At 55.3% G+C, this 18156-nt stretch overlaps 1 protein-coding gene across 2 annotated transcripts in view; it reads left to right on the top strand.

Moving 5' to 3' along the window:
* Positions 1-2691: 2691 nt before the first annotated feature.
* Positions 2692-18156, top strand: part of SEPTIN9 (septin 9) — a 165336-nt gene continuing 149871 nt past the window's right edge. The window contains exon 1 of one of the 2 annotated variants that reach the window (XM_061176277.1): positions 2692-2790. In XM_061176277.1, coding sequence (XP_061032260.1) covers positions 2772-2790 — 19 coding nt within the window. In that variant the 5' untranslated portion in view covers positions 2692-2771. The remainder of the gene's footprint in view (positions 2791-18156) is intronic. The other variant, XM_061176280.1, reaches the window with a different exon arrangement.

Here is an 18156-nt window from a genome sequence, read left to right as displayed (position 1 = left end):
CAAGTTCTTATTATCTATTTCATACATATTAGTGTATATATGTCAATCCCAATCTCCCAATTCATCCTCCCACCCCCCCATCCCCCCACCGCTCCCCCTGGCCACTTTCCCGCCTTGGTGTCCATGCGTTTGTTCTCTACATCTGAGTCTCTATTTCTGCCCTGCAAACCGGTTCATCCCGTTAGACAGATTCTTGAGAGGTAGTTGGGCCTTGGGAAGCTCAGGCATCAGTATGGGGGTGCTATCACCATGCCTACTGGCCAGAATGAGGACAGAGCTCAGCCTTCTGGCTTGGCCAGAGCGAAATTTGCAGGAGCTGGTACAAGCAGCACTTGGGGGTGTGTGTGTGAGCGTCGATATCCCAGAATCCAAGGACAGCTGTTCACCGTTCATCTCCGCTCCCCAGGCCTGTGGCTATTCCCCTCCCTTCGCCTCCTCCCCAGGTCTCCAGATAAGGAGTTGGAGGTTGGCCCAGGTGGAGTCCAGTGTCCACTCTGGTCCAATCAGCTCTAGCCAGGGGTTAGAGGAGGTCACGTGGCTGGGCTGCTCCCTCTGCAGGTCTGTGGCTGGACAGATTTCTTTTTTTAAAGGAGATAATTTTATTTATTTATTTACTTATATTTATTTTCGCTACTCCGGGTCAGTTGCCGCTCGCGGGATCTTTGCTGCAGCACGCAGGCTCTTAGTTGCGTCATTCGGACCCTTAGTTGAGGCATGCGGACTTCTTAGTTGTGGCATGCATGTGGGATCTAGTTCCCCGACCAGGGATCCAACCTGGGCCCCCTGCATTGGGAGTGCGGAGTCTTACCCATTGGACCACCAGGTGCCGCAGACCGGCTGCAGAAAGCTGAGAGTTCCTGGCGGTGAGGGGTAAGGAACTGAGAAACACAAGTATGGGATCAGAAGGGCCAAGACAACTGATGGTTGCAAGGCAAGTTTATTCAAAGAACATGATCACATATATAGGTTAGTTAAGGAACAGAAAGAAGGCAATAAATCAGTAAACCTTGTTTTCCACATGATCCTGTTGCCACCTGACTATGCGTCAGCATGCCCAATGGGCCATTCTTTGGAGTAACAGACCTTCCCTTCAGGGCAGCACGTCCTTCTTCTGGGGAACAACCAGGGGCTCTTTAGCCGGAGCAGACTCCTGGGATTAACCAGGGGCTCTTTGGCCAGAGCAGACTCCTGGAACGAAACTGGCCTCCAGCCATTTTCCTTTTTTACGCTCAAAACCACAGAGTCAGGAGTGCATACCAAGAAAGAGACAAGCAGTTCTCCGGAAAGCAGAAAGCTGATTAAGCTTACAGCTTGGGGGCTGCCACAACCAGGGAAGTCCTGGACAAATTTCTTAGGAAGGGGAACAGGAGAGACAGACAATCTGACGGAACCACATGTGCCTCGGTTCTTATTTATACAGGTTTTCTACTCTCTGGCAGGAAATGAAAATGCTGCTTAGACGCCCAAGGAAAGTAAAGGAGAAAGAAAAGGGAAGAGGGTGCTTTGGTGACGTTAAGTCTACTTTCGGTCTCCTGTACACTCTTTGGATTGTCGGGCAGAAGGCAGTGTCGTGCCCTTGCTGACAGTTTGCGGCGCTCCGCGACCCCTTTTTTCATCTGGGGGCCTCGCTGCCCCTGCGTATCCTCTCTCCGCAGGTTCTGGGATACTACGCGCCTCTGGCTCGGCCACACCCTTCCCTCTGCCAGGAACAGCCCGCCTCCCCATCGCCTTGGCTTCCTGGCAAATTCCTGCTCATTCTTTAAAACCTTGTTTTGAATCACCTCAGTAAAACTCTGACAACACCCTCTAGACAAAATTCATCACTTTTTCCTCTGTACATTAAAAAAAGTGGTTTTATTATGGAAAATTTCTTTAGGGTACAAAGGCAGAGAGAATTCTTCTGTACAATTTTTGCTCAGGAACGCACACTCTCCTCACTGCTTATATTACCCGGGCTGTAAAGACGCGTGTCCTTGTATCTGCTCTCCTAGGTCGAGGCCCTGTGCGCGCACAGTACCCGGTGCAGGGGAGGTGCTCAATATTTCTCAGATGGAACAGAAATTATCATCTGGTCCAACGCACCCACTTTACAGATGAGGTACCCGAGGCCCCAGTTCAAGGAGTCAATGCAGTCTGCCCTCTTGATTACCAGAAAAGTAGCGGGACAGATATGGTACCTCGCTTGCCCTGCCCTGCCCTGGTCCACTAAGCCGGCGTCCGGTCCGACCCCCGGGGCTGTGCCGGCGCGCTACCGCCTGGCCCGGCGGCCACTCCCTCCGCCCTCCTCCCGCTGCCACCTGGCGCGGCCCCGCCCCGCCCGGACTCCGGACTAGAAAGTGGCGGCGACGCCCCGGAAGGAACCGTTCGCGCCAGGGGGGTGTGGCGGCTGAGGACGGCTGTCGCCTTGGCGACCCCCACCCTCGGACCGCTTGCGTCGCGGCTGCAGTGCAGGGGCCGCGGGGACGGCCCCGGGCCGAACTGGGGTCGAGCGCAGGGCCGGGCTCAGGGCTGCTGCCTCTCCAGGCCGGGCGTCGGGAGGCGCGGCCCGCGGGGCTCCGCCAGGTATGGGGCTGCGCGGGGCGGGGCTCAGCGCTCACCTCCGCGCGGCGGGGCGGGGTGGGGCGGGGCGGGGCGGGGCCGGGGCCGGGCAGGGCCGCCCGTCCTCCCCGCCCCCATCCCTCCCACTCCCGGCCCGGGATTAGCAACCTGGGAGCCCGCGCCCCGCGGCCTCGCCGCCTCACTTTCCTGGGAGCGGCAGCCACGGCGGCACCATGAGGAAGTCGTACTCAGGTGGGCACCGCGCCCGGATTGGGGAGTGGTGTGTCCCGGGGCGAGCCCGTCTCACCTGAGCGGAGGCGGTCGCGGGTGGCCGAGTGGGTCCTCGAGGCGGGGACACCGCGGGGCTCCGGGCTCCCGGGGCAGATTTTGATGTGTGGGGCGTTCGCGCCGGCCAGTTGACGCAGCTCCACCCCGCATCGGGATCGCGGGGTCCTGGAGGCATTGAGCTCCTCGACGGACTTGGCTTTCCCCTTTGCTCCAAGTCGCCTCCCCAAGGCCGCGGGGCCCGCGCGCTGGTCCGAGACCACAGGTGCCTGGGGGAGTGCGGGTGCTCGAGACCTCCGACCCCTGCACGTTTGAGCCCCGATTCTGACCTTGGCCGAGGGTCTCCTGCCCCTGTATGTCGGCCACTACTCGCTCAGGTGTCTGGAGGGGCCACTGTGGGAGCCGCTGCCCTGGGCTGGCCGGCCCTCCTGCTCGCCCTCCTCCCCCCTTGCACCTTCTCTGGAATCGCTGACTTCACAGGCGCCGAGGGTGCAGGCGTTTTGTGGTCCACCTCCCCCGACCCCCCCCCCCACAACCTCCGCGGGGCGTATGTGTGCGTGGGTGGGGGCTGGGTGGAGGATTTCCTTGGGGTCAGCCTCCAGGACTGGTGGTCCAGGTCACAGCATCCTTTCTTCCCGTGAACTCCTGTTATTCCTCTACCCAGTGGAGCACGGGAACTTCGCCAAATGGGACCATCCAGCTGCACCCCAGCTTGGCAACTCGGATTCACCTTTTAGGTATCAAGATGCCGTCAGGTGTGCTGGCATCCTAGGTCCACTAGCAGGCCTGACCTCACATAGGTGGAGGGGGCCTGACCAGTTCTTATCATGTGCACAGGATCCTTTATAACCATTTCCCCCTTGGGTACTCTGAAGTTGCATTCTATGGATGGGTAAACTGAGGCCACAAGCCTTGAAGGGCAGGTTAAGTGTAATCCAGATCTCTGTTCTTTTTTAAAAAAAAAAAAATTATTTTATTTATTTATTTTTGGCTGCCTTGGGTTTTCGTTGCTGCACTGGGGCTTTCTCTAGTTGTGGCCAGCGGGGGCTACTCTTCGCTGCACTGTGCAGGCTTCTCACTGCCATGGCCTCTCGCGTTGCGGAGCACGGGCTCTAGGCGTGCGGGCCTCAGTAGTTGTGGCTCGCGGGCTCTAGAGCGGAGGTTCAGTAGTTGTGGCTCACAGGCTTAGTTGCTCCGCGGCATGTGGGATCTTCCCGGACCAGGGCTCGAACCCATGTCCCCTGCACTGGTAGGCAGATTCTTGGCCACTGTGCCACCAGGGAAGCCCTCTGTTCTTTTTTATTTCCCTTTTTTTCTTGGTGATATTTTCCCCAAAGGATCCAGGCAGGATCCTTTGTCTTCCTCAGTTGTCAAATTATAAACAGCATCTCTTCTTCTGCTAACCCTGCAAAATTTCTCCTCATGTTCCTCCCCTTAATCTATTTGGACATGAAGTTTTCTGCCAAGGACTCATGAATTAATTTTTCTTCATAAGAGGACAGAGTCATGGTACTTAGTTGGAGCTGAAGAGGTCATTTGGGCCATTTTGGGGGTCATTTTTTGACCCTTCCTTTGGGTCATTTTTTCCAGTCTCCTGCTTTCCACATTCAGAAAGGAAAACAAGTAAAGAATAACTTGTCTCAAAGAGGGTTACTCAGAACTTCCCCTAAAATGGCCTTCCGGGCCAGTGGCATAGAATTTCATCTTTCACCCCCTGTTGCAAACAGCATGGCCCTCAGACACCCTGCTCACAGCTCTGTCTCAGGAGCGTGGGAGCGTTGATGTAATGGTGGGGGAGGAGGGGGCTTCCAGGTGGCATACGCTGGGGTTTGGCGCTCAGCCTCCCTCCCCAACATGCTCCAAATACTTGAGATGGTTGTGGGCATCACTGCCGCACGCGGCCCTTTCCCTGGGTTCTGCAGCCCAGTGTGGCCCAGGGACCCCAGCTGGCTCTTGCCCTTGGCTCTCGAACTTTGCCTCCTGCTGGTCAGTCTGGACAGTGGGGGCCACGAGGGCCCCCCCCTCAGCTGGCCTTTTCCTGGGGGGACTTTGAGACCTTCCTACACGGATGCCAGAGGGCCTCTGAGGCAGGCTCGATGTCTGTTCTCCTCCACGCCTGCCCCCTCCTGCCCTGGCAAATTAAAAAAAAAGAAGAAGACGAAGGTTTTTGCAGTAGTTAGAAGTAGAGTTCATGGGTGGGTAGGAATCAGCTCTTGTAAAGGCAGCCTCCGTGGCTCCAGTGTTTACCTGAAGGGGCAGGGCCCTGGAGGATGGGCCTGGAAGGGCTTGGACCTCTTCCAGCTTGTTCTCCTCCTGGCGATGGTCCAAGGCGAGCTGGGTCACTCTGTTGCAGTTGTGTGGGGTCGGGCTGGAGGGGGCCGGCCCAGGGTTGGGGTGGCCGCTTGGCCCCATTCTGAGGGGCTCTGGTTCTCTTAGTGCCCCCCCCCCCCGCCCGGTTCCGAGGAGAGGCATTTTGCAGAAGTCAGACTGACCCCTATGTAGCATCAATGCCATGAAATTAAGGAAAGCAGCAAACTGTGAAAAATTCCCAGTGTCAAAAATTCAAGGACAGCCAACCAGGAGGGCTTTTATTTTTCACCTGGGTTGAGTGGGATGATTGTTTCTGGACCTGTTTATGGGCTCCAAAATAAATCAAATATGTTCTCGGTAGAGCTGGCTTGAACACTCACGAGTCTCTGAAAAGTGGGGAATTTTCAAAATGTTTGAGGGGATCCCGAGTGCCTTAGATATACATTCACTGGACACACATTATGTGTTAGGCCTGTGCAACCAGGGCCTCCACGGTACAAAGATGATGGAAAGACGTGGTCCTTGCTTGCAGGGAAGCTGCATTCTCATTGGGGAGGCAGGATGCAGGTGGGACCCCGGCTGGTTAACACCCCCCAACCCCCTCCCGAGCAGTACAGGCTCCAAATGCCCAGGCGGGAGGTTTCAGGGGGAGGCAAGATGGAACTGGGCCTTGAGGAGTGAGCAGCTCTGAGAAGGTGGAGAATAAAAAGGGCCCTTCTAGGTGGGGAACAAAGCGAATGCCCGGTGGGGCTGCAGGATGCCAGGCGGGTGTGTGGGGGCAGGCTCTGTCTGGTAGCTCCAGTTCTGCTCCACGCCCTTCCTGGATCTACCTCACCTGATGCTCCAACGGGGCAGAGCTGCAAGCGGTGTGGCCCAGTGGTTCATAGCACGGGCTCCTGGAATTAAATCGTAGGCTGGCACCTCCTCGATGTGGGGCAGGGTACTTGATCTCAGGTGTGTCCTTTGCCTCATTTGTTAAACAGGGACGATGCCAACTGGTTGTCAAGATGAAATGAATTGCTGTATAAAAGGCTTGAAAATGCCTGCTCCATCTATAACTTCCTGCCCTTGTCTTCATTATCCTTATCAACGGCAGGAAGGACGAGGAGGCGGTGTGTTACTGCCTTTGCCAGGATGCCTGGGGGCTGCCGGCACCCTCCCTGGGCCTCTGCTGGTTTGGAGGCCAGGAGGGTGGCCCAGGCTTCTCCCCCAGCCCCTTGGTGTCAGAGCGGGCTGCTTTCTGAACCCCTCCGGTGTCCAAATTTGGGGCTTCTGGTTGCATACCAGCTCACGTGGAGCCTGCCTTTCAGTGGCCCTGGCTCCCCTGGGAATTCTCAGTGGCGCAGACGCTTATAGCCGAGGCCCGCGAGCCACAGAAATGGGGAGTAAAATCAGACCAGTGTGCACTTGGGAATTATTCGGAGATGCTTGGTGGCTTTCAGGAGATCCCCGAAGAGGTACCTGGCTTACCAAAGGTTAAAAAGCTCTTGCACTAGCGACTCAGAGGCCTGGGCAAGGCGGGAGGCTGCACCCAGAGGAGGCGGGTTAGAGAGATTAGCCAGCGAGAGACCTTCCCCACGCCCGGCGCTCCGGGAGCTGAGTTCTGGGAAGGAGAGGAGAGCACGTCCCCAGAGCGCTAGCCCCGGGTGAGGGCGAGGAGGGGAGTGCGCGAAGGCCAGTTCCTTCCCCTTCTCGCCCTGCCCCTCCGCCCCCTCCTGCTGCCCCGCCTCCCTCTCCTCACGCCCCAGCCTGCTTGCTCTGGCTCCTGCAGGGACCTGGGCGGAGAGGAAGAGCCAACTGTGGCAGTCAGTCCATGGCCCCCTTGGACTCGTGCCCAGGATCGTGGACCCCTGTGGACCTCGAGATCCCCCACTTCTGGGGGAGCTGGGGGAGCTGGCAGAGCCTGAATCCTTCCCGGCCTGTTGCAGAGGAGGGAGGCCAGCTCCTGTCTGCCCGCCCCTCCGGCTCACCCCAGACCACAGTCACCTGCCCGTCAGCCTGTCCCTAGCCTGCCCAGAGGGGTTCAGAGAACTGAGTGCCATGCACCTGGCAACGTGCCTGAGTTTGAGACAGCCCACCTTCCCCCTGGAGCCCCCCGAGTGACCAGTTCAAGCCAGAACAGGTGCAGAAGGGATACCGGCTCACTGCTCAGGAGTTTACGTCCAGGTGGAAGGGCGGGCTGGCCACGTGCCTGGAGCTCCCGTGTGGGTGTCAGCAGCAGAGGACATCTCCCCAGGGACCCCAACAGCAGGAAAAAGGCACTTCTCATCCTCTACCCAGCTTTTTGGGCTGCCTTCCTCTGAGACTCATCCCACATGGATGGGACGTGGGAGGGGGACCTCGTTTCCACATGCACTGCTGTTTGTCCGTGAGCAGCGTTGCGTGGGCTCTGGAGTTTGCTTAAGATGTACTTGATAAGAAGGGTTCAGCAAACAGCAGTGCAGGGCCTGGCCCTGGGACGACAAGTGAGTGCCAGTTCCTGGGCGGATCCAGCTGGTGGCCTTGGGGGGAGGGGGGCTGGAGAGAGAGACCCCAGGCCTGGGAGGTGTGAGCGGTTGGGTGGGGAGGGAGGTGACATGCTGAGCTCCTACACCCTTGTTGAAGCTATTACTTTGGGACACCCCGGCCCTCGGCATTGCTGGGGGATTTATGGGGGACCAGTGGGTGCTAGTGGCCGGGTGAAGCCCCCTGCGGACCTGCGTGGACGTGGAGCACACAAGATCACAGCCCCCACTGTGCTCCAGGAGAGACCTTGGCCAGAGAGTCCCAGTGGCAGCTGTCAGAGGTTGCCTGGTCCAGAAGCACTAACCAAAGGGAGCCTGTCCTGGTGGGCACAGGGCCCTGGGGTCGGGGGTACTGCAGTCAGGCCTGGGACCATGGCGCACTGAGCTTCGGTGGGAGAACTGAAGTGTCCCCGAGGCCGGGGGGCTGGCTGTCCCTGCCCCTTCCCTGTTGGGCAGCTGTAACTGGGCCCAGAAGCTGCAGCAGCCAGGTTGAGCTGGGGGGTGCCCGTCTCCCCAAGGTCCCTGGCCTGTTTTGAGTCTCCCTGTAGGTTCAGTCATTCATTCCAGAAGTGTCTGCCGGGTGCCACTGAGTGCCGGCCCCGTGCCTCTTTCCTGCATGCTGGTGGCTCTCAGCACTGCTCTGGAAGGGTGGCCTGGCCTCGGGTCTCCTGGGCTGAGTGTGGCACTCTGCTCCCAGCCCAGTTTCTCTCTGTCTTATATCCCTGTGCCCTCCCTGGGCCCGGGCCCCTTTGCAGCCCACGTGAAGGGGGGCATTGAGCCGCTGCCCACAGCGGGCGAGGCGGCTCCAGGCGTCCTGCTGTCAGCGGCCTCTTGGAAGCCTTGCAACAACTGAGCTTTGTTCCAGGCCTAATCTGACCTGGTTCTGCGAAGCGTGACTGCTGGCAGCCTGCAGGCCTCCGGGACGGGAAAAGGGGCAACGGCAGGGAGAGTAAGATGATCCCAGGTCGCAGGGCGGCCCTTGGCCCAGGCTGCCTCTGGCAGGAATGAGAGTCACGGTCATCCTCTGAGCGATGCTGGCTTTGTAATGGGGAGAGGAACCCTGAATGGCCGCTCCGGCCTGCATGTGTGGACCCCAGCTTCCCAGGGGCCCCTCGAAGTGCTGGGTGGAGCAAGAAGGGCCAGATCACTCTCCCTGGGGAGTAGCGCCCTCCCTAGCCCAGGGTTTCAGAGGCGGGGCTGAGGGAGGAGTCTTCCTTTCCCGGTGAGGGATGGGGGGTCGTTGCCCTCTTTCTGGCTCCTGGGGAGGGCTTGCTCTTCCCCGGACTCTTTTTTTTTTTTTTTTTTGTAAATATTTATTGATCGATCATCAGACTATATGACTGATTACAGCGACACAACTATTTAGCTAATTTGGAATGGTTAATCTTTTAGCCATATGAAGATATATTACATAAGTTTTTTTTTTTTTTTTTTTTGGCTGTGTTTCTGTGCGAGGGCTTTCTCTAGTTGCGGCAAGCGAGGGCCACTCCTCATCGCGGTGCACGGGCCTCTCACCGTCGCGGCCTCTCTTGTTGCGGAGCACAAGCTCCAGACGCGCAGGCTCAGTAGTTGTGGCTCACGGGCCCAGCCGCTCCGCGGCATGTGGGATCCTCCCAGACCAGGGCTCGAACCCGTGTCCCCTGCATTGGCAGGCAGACTCTCAACCGCTGCACCACCAGGGAAGCCCTTCCCCGAACTCTTAAAGGGCATGCAGTGAAGCCTTGGCTGTGGCTGGGCCCCCCCGGGTGCCCCAAGGCTGTACCTGGGAACCGGGGGCTGGCCACGTCCCCCCTAGATCTCCCTGAGAGCCGTGCCTGGGCCCCTTGTCCCAGCCGGGCCAGGCGTGTCGGGGCAGCAGTGGAGACTGCCCGGGCTGGGGATCACTCCCAGCGAGCGTGGTTACCAGGAAGACCTGGGAAGGGGCAAGCTGGCAGGCCGCCTCGGGCTTGTCCTGCAGATCAATCTGATCTGATCTGCATCCTGGGGCTTTCACAGCCCTCCCCTGGACCGTGCCTTCTGTTTCCACCAGGATCAGGGCCCAGCGGGAGAATAATGCTTCTGTAACCCAAGCCACTTGGAAGTGGGTTAAATCCAGCCCCTGTCATCTTCCAGCCTAAGGACTAGGCTAATCAACCCGGAGGGATGTGGAGGGTGGTTTGCAAAACTCACTAATGAACACGTGACTTTGACTCTAGCTACAGGGTCCAACGTGTGTGTTGAAGGACAGGTGGTGGGTTTTTGTGCAGAGCTGACCCGGTGTAGACACCGTGGGGACGCCAGGTGGTGGAATAACGGCCGAGTACACACAGTGACGACGGCATGGGACTGGAGGGAAGGAGGTGGTGCGTTTCTCGTCAATGTTAGGCGCCTGAGGTGTGGTCAACAGACCCTCAGCAACGGGGAGTGGGTCATCCTGGTGGCAGCACCTTCCTGGTAGCTGGGGATTGACACTCTAGCCACCAAGCCTGTGCTTTATTTTTTAAAGGAAAGCTTTCTCAAATACAGTGTGTCTCTCTTCTTTCTCTTTTGCCTTTATTTATTTGGTTGTTCACTTTGTTCATTACTTGTTACCAAACAGTGTGAGCAGGAAATTAAAAGGACAAATTCTCCAATCCCATCGGTTACAACATTGCTTTCTGTGTTCCCTTTAGTACTTGTTTCCACACGCACAGGACGGCATCGTTTGATTTAACTATCAAAGGTATATAAGTTTTTTTTTTTTCACAGAGTTGCGTATTCTCTGTACAGATCGTTTTTAACTCTGCTCTTTTCACTTGAAATCAGATCTCACGCATGGATTCCCTGATCACAGTTTGAACTGCTCTTCAGAGAGGATGGTCCCGAATTTACTGAGCCGTCCTCTCACCAGAGTTCTTAAACGTTCTGCTGACGTTGGCGCTCTTCCTTGGTGATGTGCGCCCATGACCCTGAATGGGGGGTGCCTGCTGTGCTGAGCGGCAGATGTTACAGTAGCCGTGCTTATAGCTGTGAGACATGAGCTGGCTGGATACTGGAAATTTTTGCTGGCAATTAATTTAATAAAATATTGCTCGTGATGATTCCCTTTTCCAGCATTCCTGGGGTTGCTCCAAAAACCAAAGAAATGTTCTTAACACAGCATTTTATTAAGAGGTTTAATGAACAGAAAATGCCATTTGCCCTGATTATCAGCCTGCTTAGAGCCACTGAGAAGTCCCAGGGTTTACTTGTCCTTTAAAAGATCTGCCCGTTGCCCACGGTCTGTGATTCCTCTCTCTGACTGGTGCGTAATGCCAGGGGCTCCCCCCCGCCCTGCCTCTCCTTCTCTCCCTCTCTTCTTTGGCCCCTACGGGATGCTCATGTACCCTAGGAGGTGTCTCTTTGCTTCCTTGGGCCAGCCTGAATGTCCTAGTCTTGGCGATGGGCCACCTGCCCCCAGGTGACCAGCCACCTCTCCTGGAGATCATTCGTTCTGCTGCCGGGTTACCTGGGCAGTGGTTTCTTCTGGAATCTCCAGGCGCCCCAGGCCAGTCAACAGTGCTGCCTGTCTGGCCGACCCTCTGTGGCCGCCATTTTGTTTCTCTCACCTCCCATCTTCCCTCCCAGGGCTTCTGCCCCTCAGTCCCTAATTGCACCTCTCTCTATGTATTAATATATCCTTGCGTTATAATCTCACGACCGTCGACAGGTTGAGTGAAACACGTGTACTTCTTTGGTGACTTGGTGCCCATTAAACAGAAGGGCTTGAAGACTGATGCAGCCTTTCCCGTATTCTGGGGCGTGCCCTTGCGGCTCCGTTTGCTGTTGTCAGCTATTTCTGATCTCTCACCATCCTGCACCGTATCCACAATTTCCCCCTTGGTCCATTGGCCCTACTTTGTCAGGCTGCTCATCTTTCTCACCTGTGCAATTTGTTCATGGCGTGTGAACCGGGGTCTAACCAGGAAACAGAAACCACTCCAGGATTTAGAACAGGACTCAAATGTACAGATGATGGAAAAGCCAAATCAAGCATAAGGAGGCAGCCGGGGTTGGGTGGGGTTTATACAGCTCTTTGAAGGTATGAATGGGATTGTTTGTTAAGGGTGAGAAAATAAGTAACAACAAATTATAAATTTTAAACAGCGGGCAAATTTCATAAGCATTCCCAAATCCAGAAAAATAACAATGTTTTTTATCAATCAACTACTTGTCCTATCTCCAAAGTAATTTTTTTCCCTACATTTTTTTGGCTGCATATTGTTTGATCACTTCTTTATATGATGACTATGTAATATCATTTTCTGTTGAGTGAATAGAAAGTTAATTCATCTTCATTTTTTTGGCTGCATATTGTTTGATCACTTCTTTGTATGATGACTATGTAATATCATTTTCTGTTGAGTGAATAGAAAGTTAATTCATCTTCCTGGTTAATCAGAATTTAATTTTTACTTTTGGTAGTTGGGATGCATGAAAAAGTGTGGCTTAACTCAAGACTTCGTGGTACTGCTGCTGTTTTTCGCCCTACAAACACAAGAATTCTGATAAATTCCATTTGATGTGATTCCCATCCAGAAAGAAATAGACAAGCATGGGACATTTGTAACTGTATGTGATGCATTATTGCATTTCTTTCTGACCAGAGATACTTTCTGTTTTGAGTCGACATTGAAGAGAATTGAATTCTCTGCTTACAACTTCATATCTGGTGACTGGAATAATTTCCCATAGACTAGCTTCTGGCTCCATGCGTTTCAAATCTTGCCCTCCCCCACTGCCCACGTTTCTCCGGCACCAGATACTGCAGGACACGTTCGTATCTTATCCCTTCAGATTCTGCACAGTAGACAGATTTGGGAAAGTACACGGAAGGAGTACTCCTGGCCTTGCACATTGGGGCAACGAGTAGTCACTTAACTATGCATGGAAATAACTGTGCACTATGTAAATAAAACCCAACTAAATTCAAGCTAGATATCTTTCCAATTCAACTTTTCCTTAGCAGGAGCCCCCAGATGCCAACAATCCCTCCACTGGTACCTTACACAGGAGAAAGGGTGATGGGCAGGAACTCAGAGAAGAAAGGGACAGCAATCTTAACTGATTGGGGTTAAAATATCTTCTGTTTTGCAAGTTTTACAAAAACGCTATGGCCCTTCTCAGTGCCTTGAAAGGGATGCGCATGAGCCAAGGGCCCTGGTGCTTGAGGTTCCTTAGCTTCCCGGGGACAACCAGAGATGAGCCTGGGGGAGCCACTACCGCACCCCACCACCCGCAATTAGAGGATCAGAGAGAGGAAGGCGTGTTATCAGAATCCAGGGACCAGGGTCACCTGACGGGAGGCTGGACAAAGGCCAGCCTGGTGGGAGCTGCAGCTGCAGAATAGACAGAAACTGCTGCTGGAAAAACCTTCCAAGGCAGAAAGCGGGGGAGAGATCTACCCTGGTTCTCCCTGGCTCCCACCTTCCAGTCTCCTCCTATAGGTTGAATCCAGCCAAAAGGCTACAGACGTGGGGACCTGGAGACCTCAGCCTGCAGAGGTCAGCTCTTCTGCCACTAAAGAGAGCCTGGGAAGGGCGAGGGATGTGGGGTACACTTATGCTTAAAATTGTTCATTGTTTATCTGAAATTCAGATTTACCTGAGTGTTGTGTATTTTAGATGGCAATGTCTTTTATGGGAGTTGGACCCAGAGTCCAGACGCCCAACTGGTGAACCTTCAAGGGAAGGGCTCTGTGGGTCCTTGGTCAGCACTGATGTCATGTGATGGACTTGGCCACCTGGTGATGCTGCTGCCTGCTGGGCAGAGTCCTCCACATGCAGGAGCTGCTGGCACTTCCCCGGCCTGAGAGTGGGATACCAGTGCTGGCTCCCCCCCTGGCCTCAGGAGAAAGGGGAAGACTGTGGTCCTGGGGGCAGCCAGAGAGGCAGGAGGCTCCTGGCCGAGGTCCTTTCTGGAGGGACTCTCATGATTTTTAAGAAAAAGTAGAGAATTGATTCCTTTCTGTAGATAAGCTCTTGTCATTATTGAAAATGGGTATTTGTGCACGAGTTTGCAAAGCTCCCTTTTGAGAAAATGGTGGCTTTCTGGCTGGGAAGGGCTGTCCAGCACCACTCATTGCTGGCACAAGAGCAGAAGGGTGTGTGTGTGCGTGTGTGTGCGCGCGCGTGTGTGCACGTGTGTGTGCACGTGTGTGTGTGTGCACGTGTGTGTGCATGGGGCCAAGTCACCCTCCGCTGGAGACCGCCTGCTTCCTGTTCTGCCCCCCTCCTTGGGTTAAGATGTCTGGGCTGTGTGAGACCCCAGGAGGGTTGGGGACGGCCACCCTGATTATGGGTGGGGACGGTGGCTCTGCGACTCCGGTAGGAGAGGATGCTGGTGCGTGGGTTCCCCATCATTAACGTAATAATAATAATACACTACCTCCAGAGTCTAGTTAGATTCTCAGTGCCCGTTTAACCTTGTATTTTACAATACCAGGATCTATCATAAAAATTTGGCTGAAAGGAAAAAACAAAAGGTCTTCTCAGTAACTGTATCCTTCTCTCTCTTATCCAGGCTCCGCAAATTATATGCACAGGGGAACACCCATGAGCTGGGCATCCAGGCTCCTAGACGCGGGGCCAGCGCAGGTCTGCCAGGCTCCTGTGCCTGGTGGGGCCGCACCTGGCCCATCTGTGGCGAAGGGGCAGGGAGGGCACGGGGCTGTTTACCTGGAGGTGGGCCCTGCCGTCAGGCTGCAGTGGTGGCTCCCCACCCCGAATGCTGGTTCTACCAGGAAATGCTCCCCAGGGCATCCTATGTCTCCTCCCCCTGCCCAGCATCCTCCCCTTTCTCTCCAGGACCAAGGAGCCCCATCTCTGTGTCTGGCCATCTTCTTTCCTATTTGAAATGCTGCCTTTTCATTCTCTGTGGGACACCAGCCAGCAGTGAGTCCCCACTCCCTTCTCCTGTCTTTTGCTTCATCTCATCTGAAGTGTGTTTTAATCTCGTGGCCTCCACGTGGGAAACCTGACTGGTGTTTGTCACTGGCCTGTAGTTCATGAACATTTGTGAAATGGCCTTTGCCCTGGCCTAGGTGAGCCCAGACACCAGTTGGGGAGTTTCTGGTGTGGCCAGGTGTGGGAGGGCACCGGGATTCTGAGTCCCCCCGAATCCTGACTGTTTTCTCTGGATCGCGGAAACTGCCCCCCGTCGCCCCCCGTCTTCCTCTGAGGTGCAGTCCATCCTGGAGGCTGGGAGGGTTTTCAGCTTCCCTTAGTTGGGAGGGAGTCAAATAGGACTCCTGGTAGCCTTTCTTGGGGTAGCAGTGTCCTGGCTACAACATGCAAGGTGCCTTGGTTATAACTTACATTTCGTCTAATGCATTAGCACAGGGCAGCCAAGCTTTGTTAATTTCCGATTGTAGATCCCTGGGTCCAGGCTGGTGTATGTGGCTGGCGTATAATAATAATAATAATAATAATAATTTATATTAGTATATAATATATAATATGCTAATAATGATAATATCTACTGAGTGTTCATTTTGTGCCAGGCACTGTGCTAAGTGCCTACCATGTGTGACCTCGTTTAGTCTTAGTCACCTGTGAGTAATCCCCATCTCTGTCCCCATTCTGCAGATGGGGAAGCTGAGGCTTGGAAAGGGGAGGTTGTTTCCTGGGGCCTGCAGTGAGCGCCTGGCAAGGTCTGGATTCGAACCCTGTTCATCTGACTGCAGGCTTTCCTGCCTCCTTGGCCTCTGAGAACTCAAATAATTTGGTCTGGGATGTCGCCAGAGAGCTGAACTTCAAATCATCTCCTCTCTTTCCGAGTATGTTTTATTTAAAAATCACATAAAAATAACTCAGTTCTCCACTGGAAGGACTGAGCCTTTAGATGTCTTGGAGGCTTTTCTGGCCACCTCTTCGCTGGTCTCGGACACAGGCCTCAGTAGTTAGGTCCAAGGAACTGAATTGCAGCTGCTCTTGTTCTGGGGTTTCTCCCAGGGCTGCGGTGGAGGCGGCCCTGGGCGGGACGCTGGTTGGAGCGCGGGAACTCCGGGCGGCTGCTTCCCATTCTTTATTAAGGGAGCAGGCTTGGCGTCTTCTCTGTGCCAGGGGCTGCCTGGCACCAGCTGCACGTTTTGGGAAATCTGAAAAATAAACAGTGTAAATAAAACATAACTCCACCGGAGAAATCTGAAACAGATGCTGTTTTCCTCATTACCATGTCTCCACCCCGACCGTGGGTTTGGTTCTTGGGGATCAGATGCCTGGGGTTGGGGTTTAACCTGAACAGACCCTCTTCATTTTTATCTTTGTCCAGAAGCCAGAGGCGGGGGCGAGGGTGGGCGCCCAGCTGGCCTGGGGGGACGCGCGGCCGGAAGTGACTAGATCCCCAGGAATGTGTGGCCGATCCTTCTCCATTCCTTGCCATGCTGTTTCCATACTGGGGATTCACTGGATTTATGGGCTCAGCTGTCGCTCATTGGTGCCACTTTCAGCCCAGACAGCTGACCTCTAAGTAGCTCATCGTGTGCATGTGTGGCGTCGGGGGACAGATGTTGGGAGTTCTCATGTATCATTGTATGCAGTGCAGACCCCAGTTAGGCGTCTGGAGGGAGGTCACAGCCATGGTGGAAGTGAGGCTGGAGCTGGGGCCGGGCATACCCACACTCACTCCTCTGCCCTCTCAACAGCCCTGGGACCCGTGCCTGTCCCCACCTCCCTCTCCTCCCCAGCCCTGGGCAGCCCCACCAGAGCCACTCTGGACCTGCCCTCTCCTGGTCTTAAGGGGCAGTCAGTTCTGGGAGCTGGATGCTGGGCCCTCCTGCCCCCCCCACCCCAGGTCTGAGGCTGTGGTCCATCCAGCCTGTCTGTCTGGCAGGACCAGCCTGGAATCACCATTCTGATTGGACTTTTGAGGAAGGATGGAGCGTTCATCACTCAGCAGGGGGGCAGACTTCTCATCAGTGTCAAGTGGGCACTGGGGAAGGATGCTCGCATCTCTGCCGTGTGAGGCCGCTGATAGTCAGGGTTCGTCAGAGCAACAGAGCCAATAGGGGAGAGAGAGGGAGAGAGTTATCATGAGGAATTGGCTCCTGAGATTATGGAGGCTGAGGAATCCACCATCTACTGTCTGCAAGCTGAACACCCAGGGAAGCCGCTGGTGGATTCAGTCCAAGTCTGAGGACTGAGAGCCAGGGGAGCTGGTGCTCAGTCCTGGGGCAGAAGATGGGTGCCCCAGCTCACGTGGTCAGTCAGAGAATTCTCCCTTCCTCTGCCTTTTGTACTGTTCAGGCCCTCCAGGCATTAGAAGATGCCCACCCACATTGGGGAGGTGACCTGCTTTACCCAGCCCACCAATCAAATGTTCATCTGGTCCAGAAACACCCTCACAGACAGGGCCAGATGTAGTGTTTAACCAAATATCTGGGCACCCCATGATCCAGTTAAATTGACACGTACAATCAACCATCATGGTCCCCGTCGTGGCTGGGGTGGGGCTGGGGGCTTTGTAGGAGACTCGACAACTTCAGGGCTTCTGAACCTCTCTTCCCTCATCTGTGAAATGGGGGTGGTGGCACCTGCCTCGTGGGATGGTCATGTTGAGTGAGTGGGAGAATGGATGTAAAGCCCGTGGTTGTCATGGAGCCTTGACATTGGAAATGGCTGTGAGAGCCCCGTGTCTACCTGGCCCTCCTTCAAGGGTCAGCTTGCTACCCCCCTTCCTGGCCCCCCGTCTCCTCGAAGCCTCGCCAGTCACCCCGGGCCCCGGTGTTCACCCCCCCATCAGAACCGCATGTCACGTGCATCTCTTGCAGTGTTGTTTACATGGTGGGTGAGTTCAGCTAAAACTGGGGCCGTCTTGGCGTCCTCCCCAGCCCGGAAAGAGGCCACGGCTTAGTGGCAGGTATCTGTCAATACCAGGCCCTGAAGGACAGACCTCTTCCGTCTTGTCAGCTGTTGAGTCATCCTGCAGATGTAGAGAGTGCGTGTGCCCCGGGGGAGCTGGACCGGAAGACCAGGTCTGCAGGCTGCCCTGCTCAGGGCTCTGGAACCTTTTGAAACAAAGCTGACTGCATTCACTCCTGGTTGGTCATAGTTTAAGGGTGGGTTTGTGGAATGAATGAATGAGTGAATAATCTCTCTGGAGGACTGCAGGGGAGGAGCCAGCACATCTGACCCCAGCATTCTGGGTGCATGTTGGATGGCAGAGGCTGCAGGCGGGTGCAACCTGGGCCCCTCCGGCCCTGCAGGCTCTTCTCCACTGTGTCTTGCTGTCCATGGGGAAGGCCTCCGCTGGGCCAACGTGGGTGTCCCTGCCGTCCTCTGTAGGACGGCCTGGTCATCCAGGCAGCAGACCCTAGAGCACCGTGACCTGGCAGTGATAGGACGGCCACCTGCCACTCCCTCTTAGAAACCTCCTGAAGTCTGGCCGGCTTAGCACCTCAGCAAATCTGCTCGAGTTGGGACTTGCCTGCCCTGAGCCTCCCCAAGGATTGAATGCTGGGCCGAGGGGTGCATATGGAGAGGCACGAGGCCGCGTTAATCTGGGGCTCTGTTCTTGCTCCGTC

Source organism: Eubalaena glacialis, chromosome 19, assembly GCF_028564815.1.
Source record: "Eubalaena glacialis isolate mEubGla1 chromosome 19, mEubGla1.1.hap2.+ XY, whole genome shotgun sequence".
In the NCBI taxonomy this organism is placed as follows: Eukaryota; Metazoa; Chordata; class Mammalia; order Artiodactyla; family Balaenidae; genus Eubalaena; species Eubalaena glacialis.
This window is presented reverse-complemented; position numbering and strand designations above follow the sequence as displayed.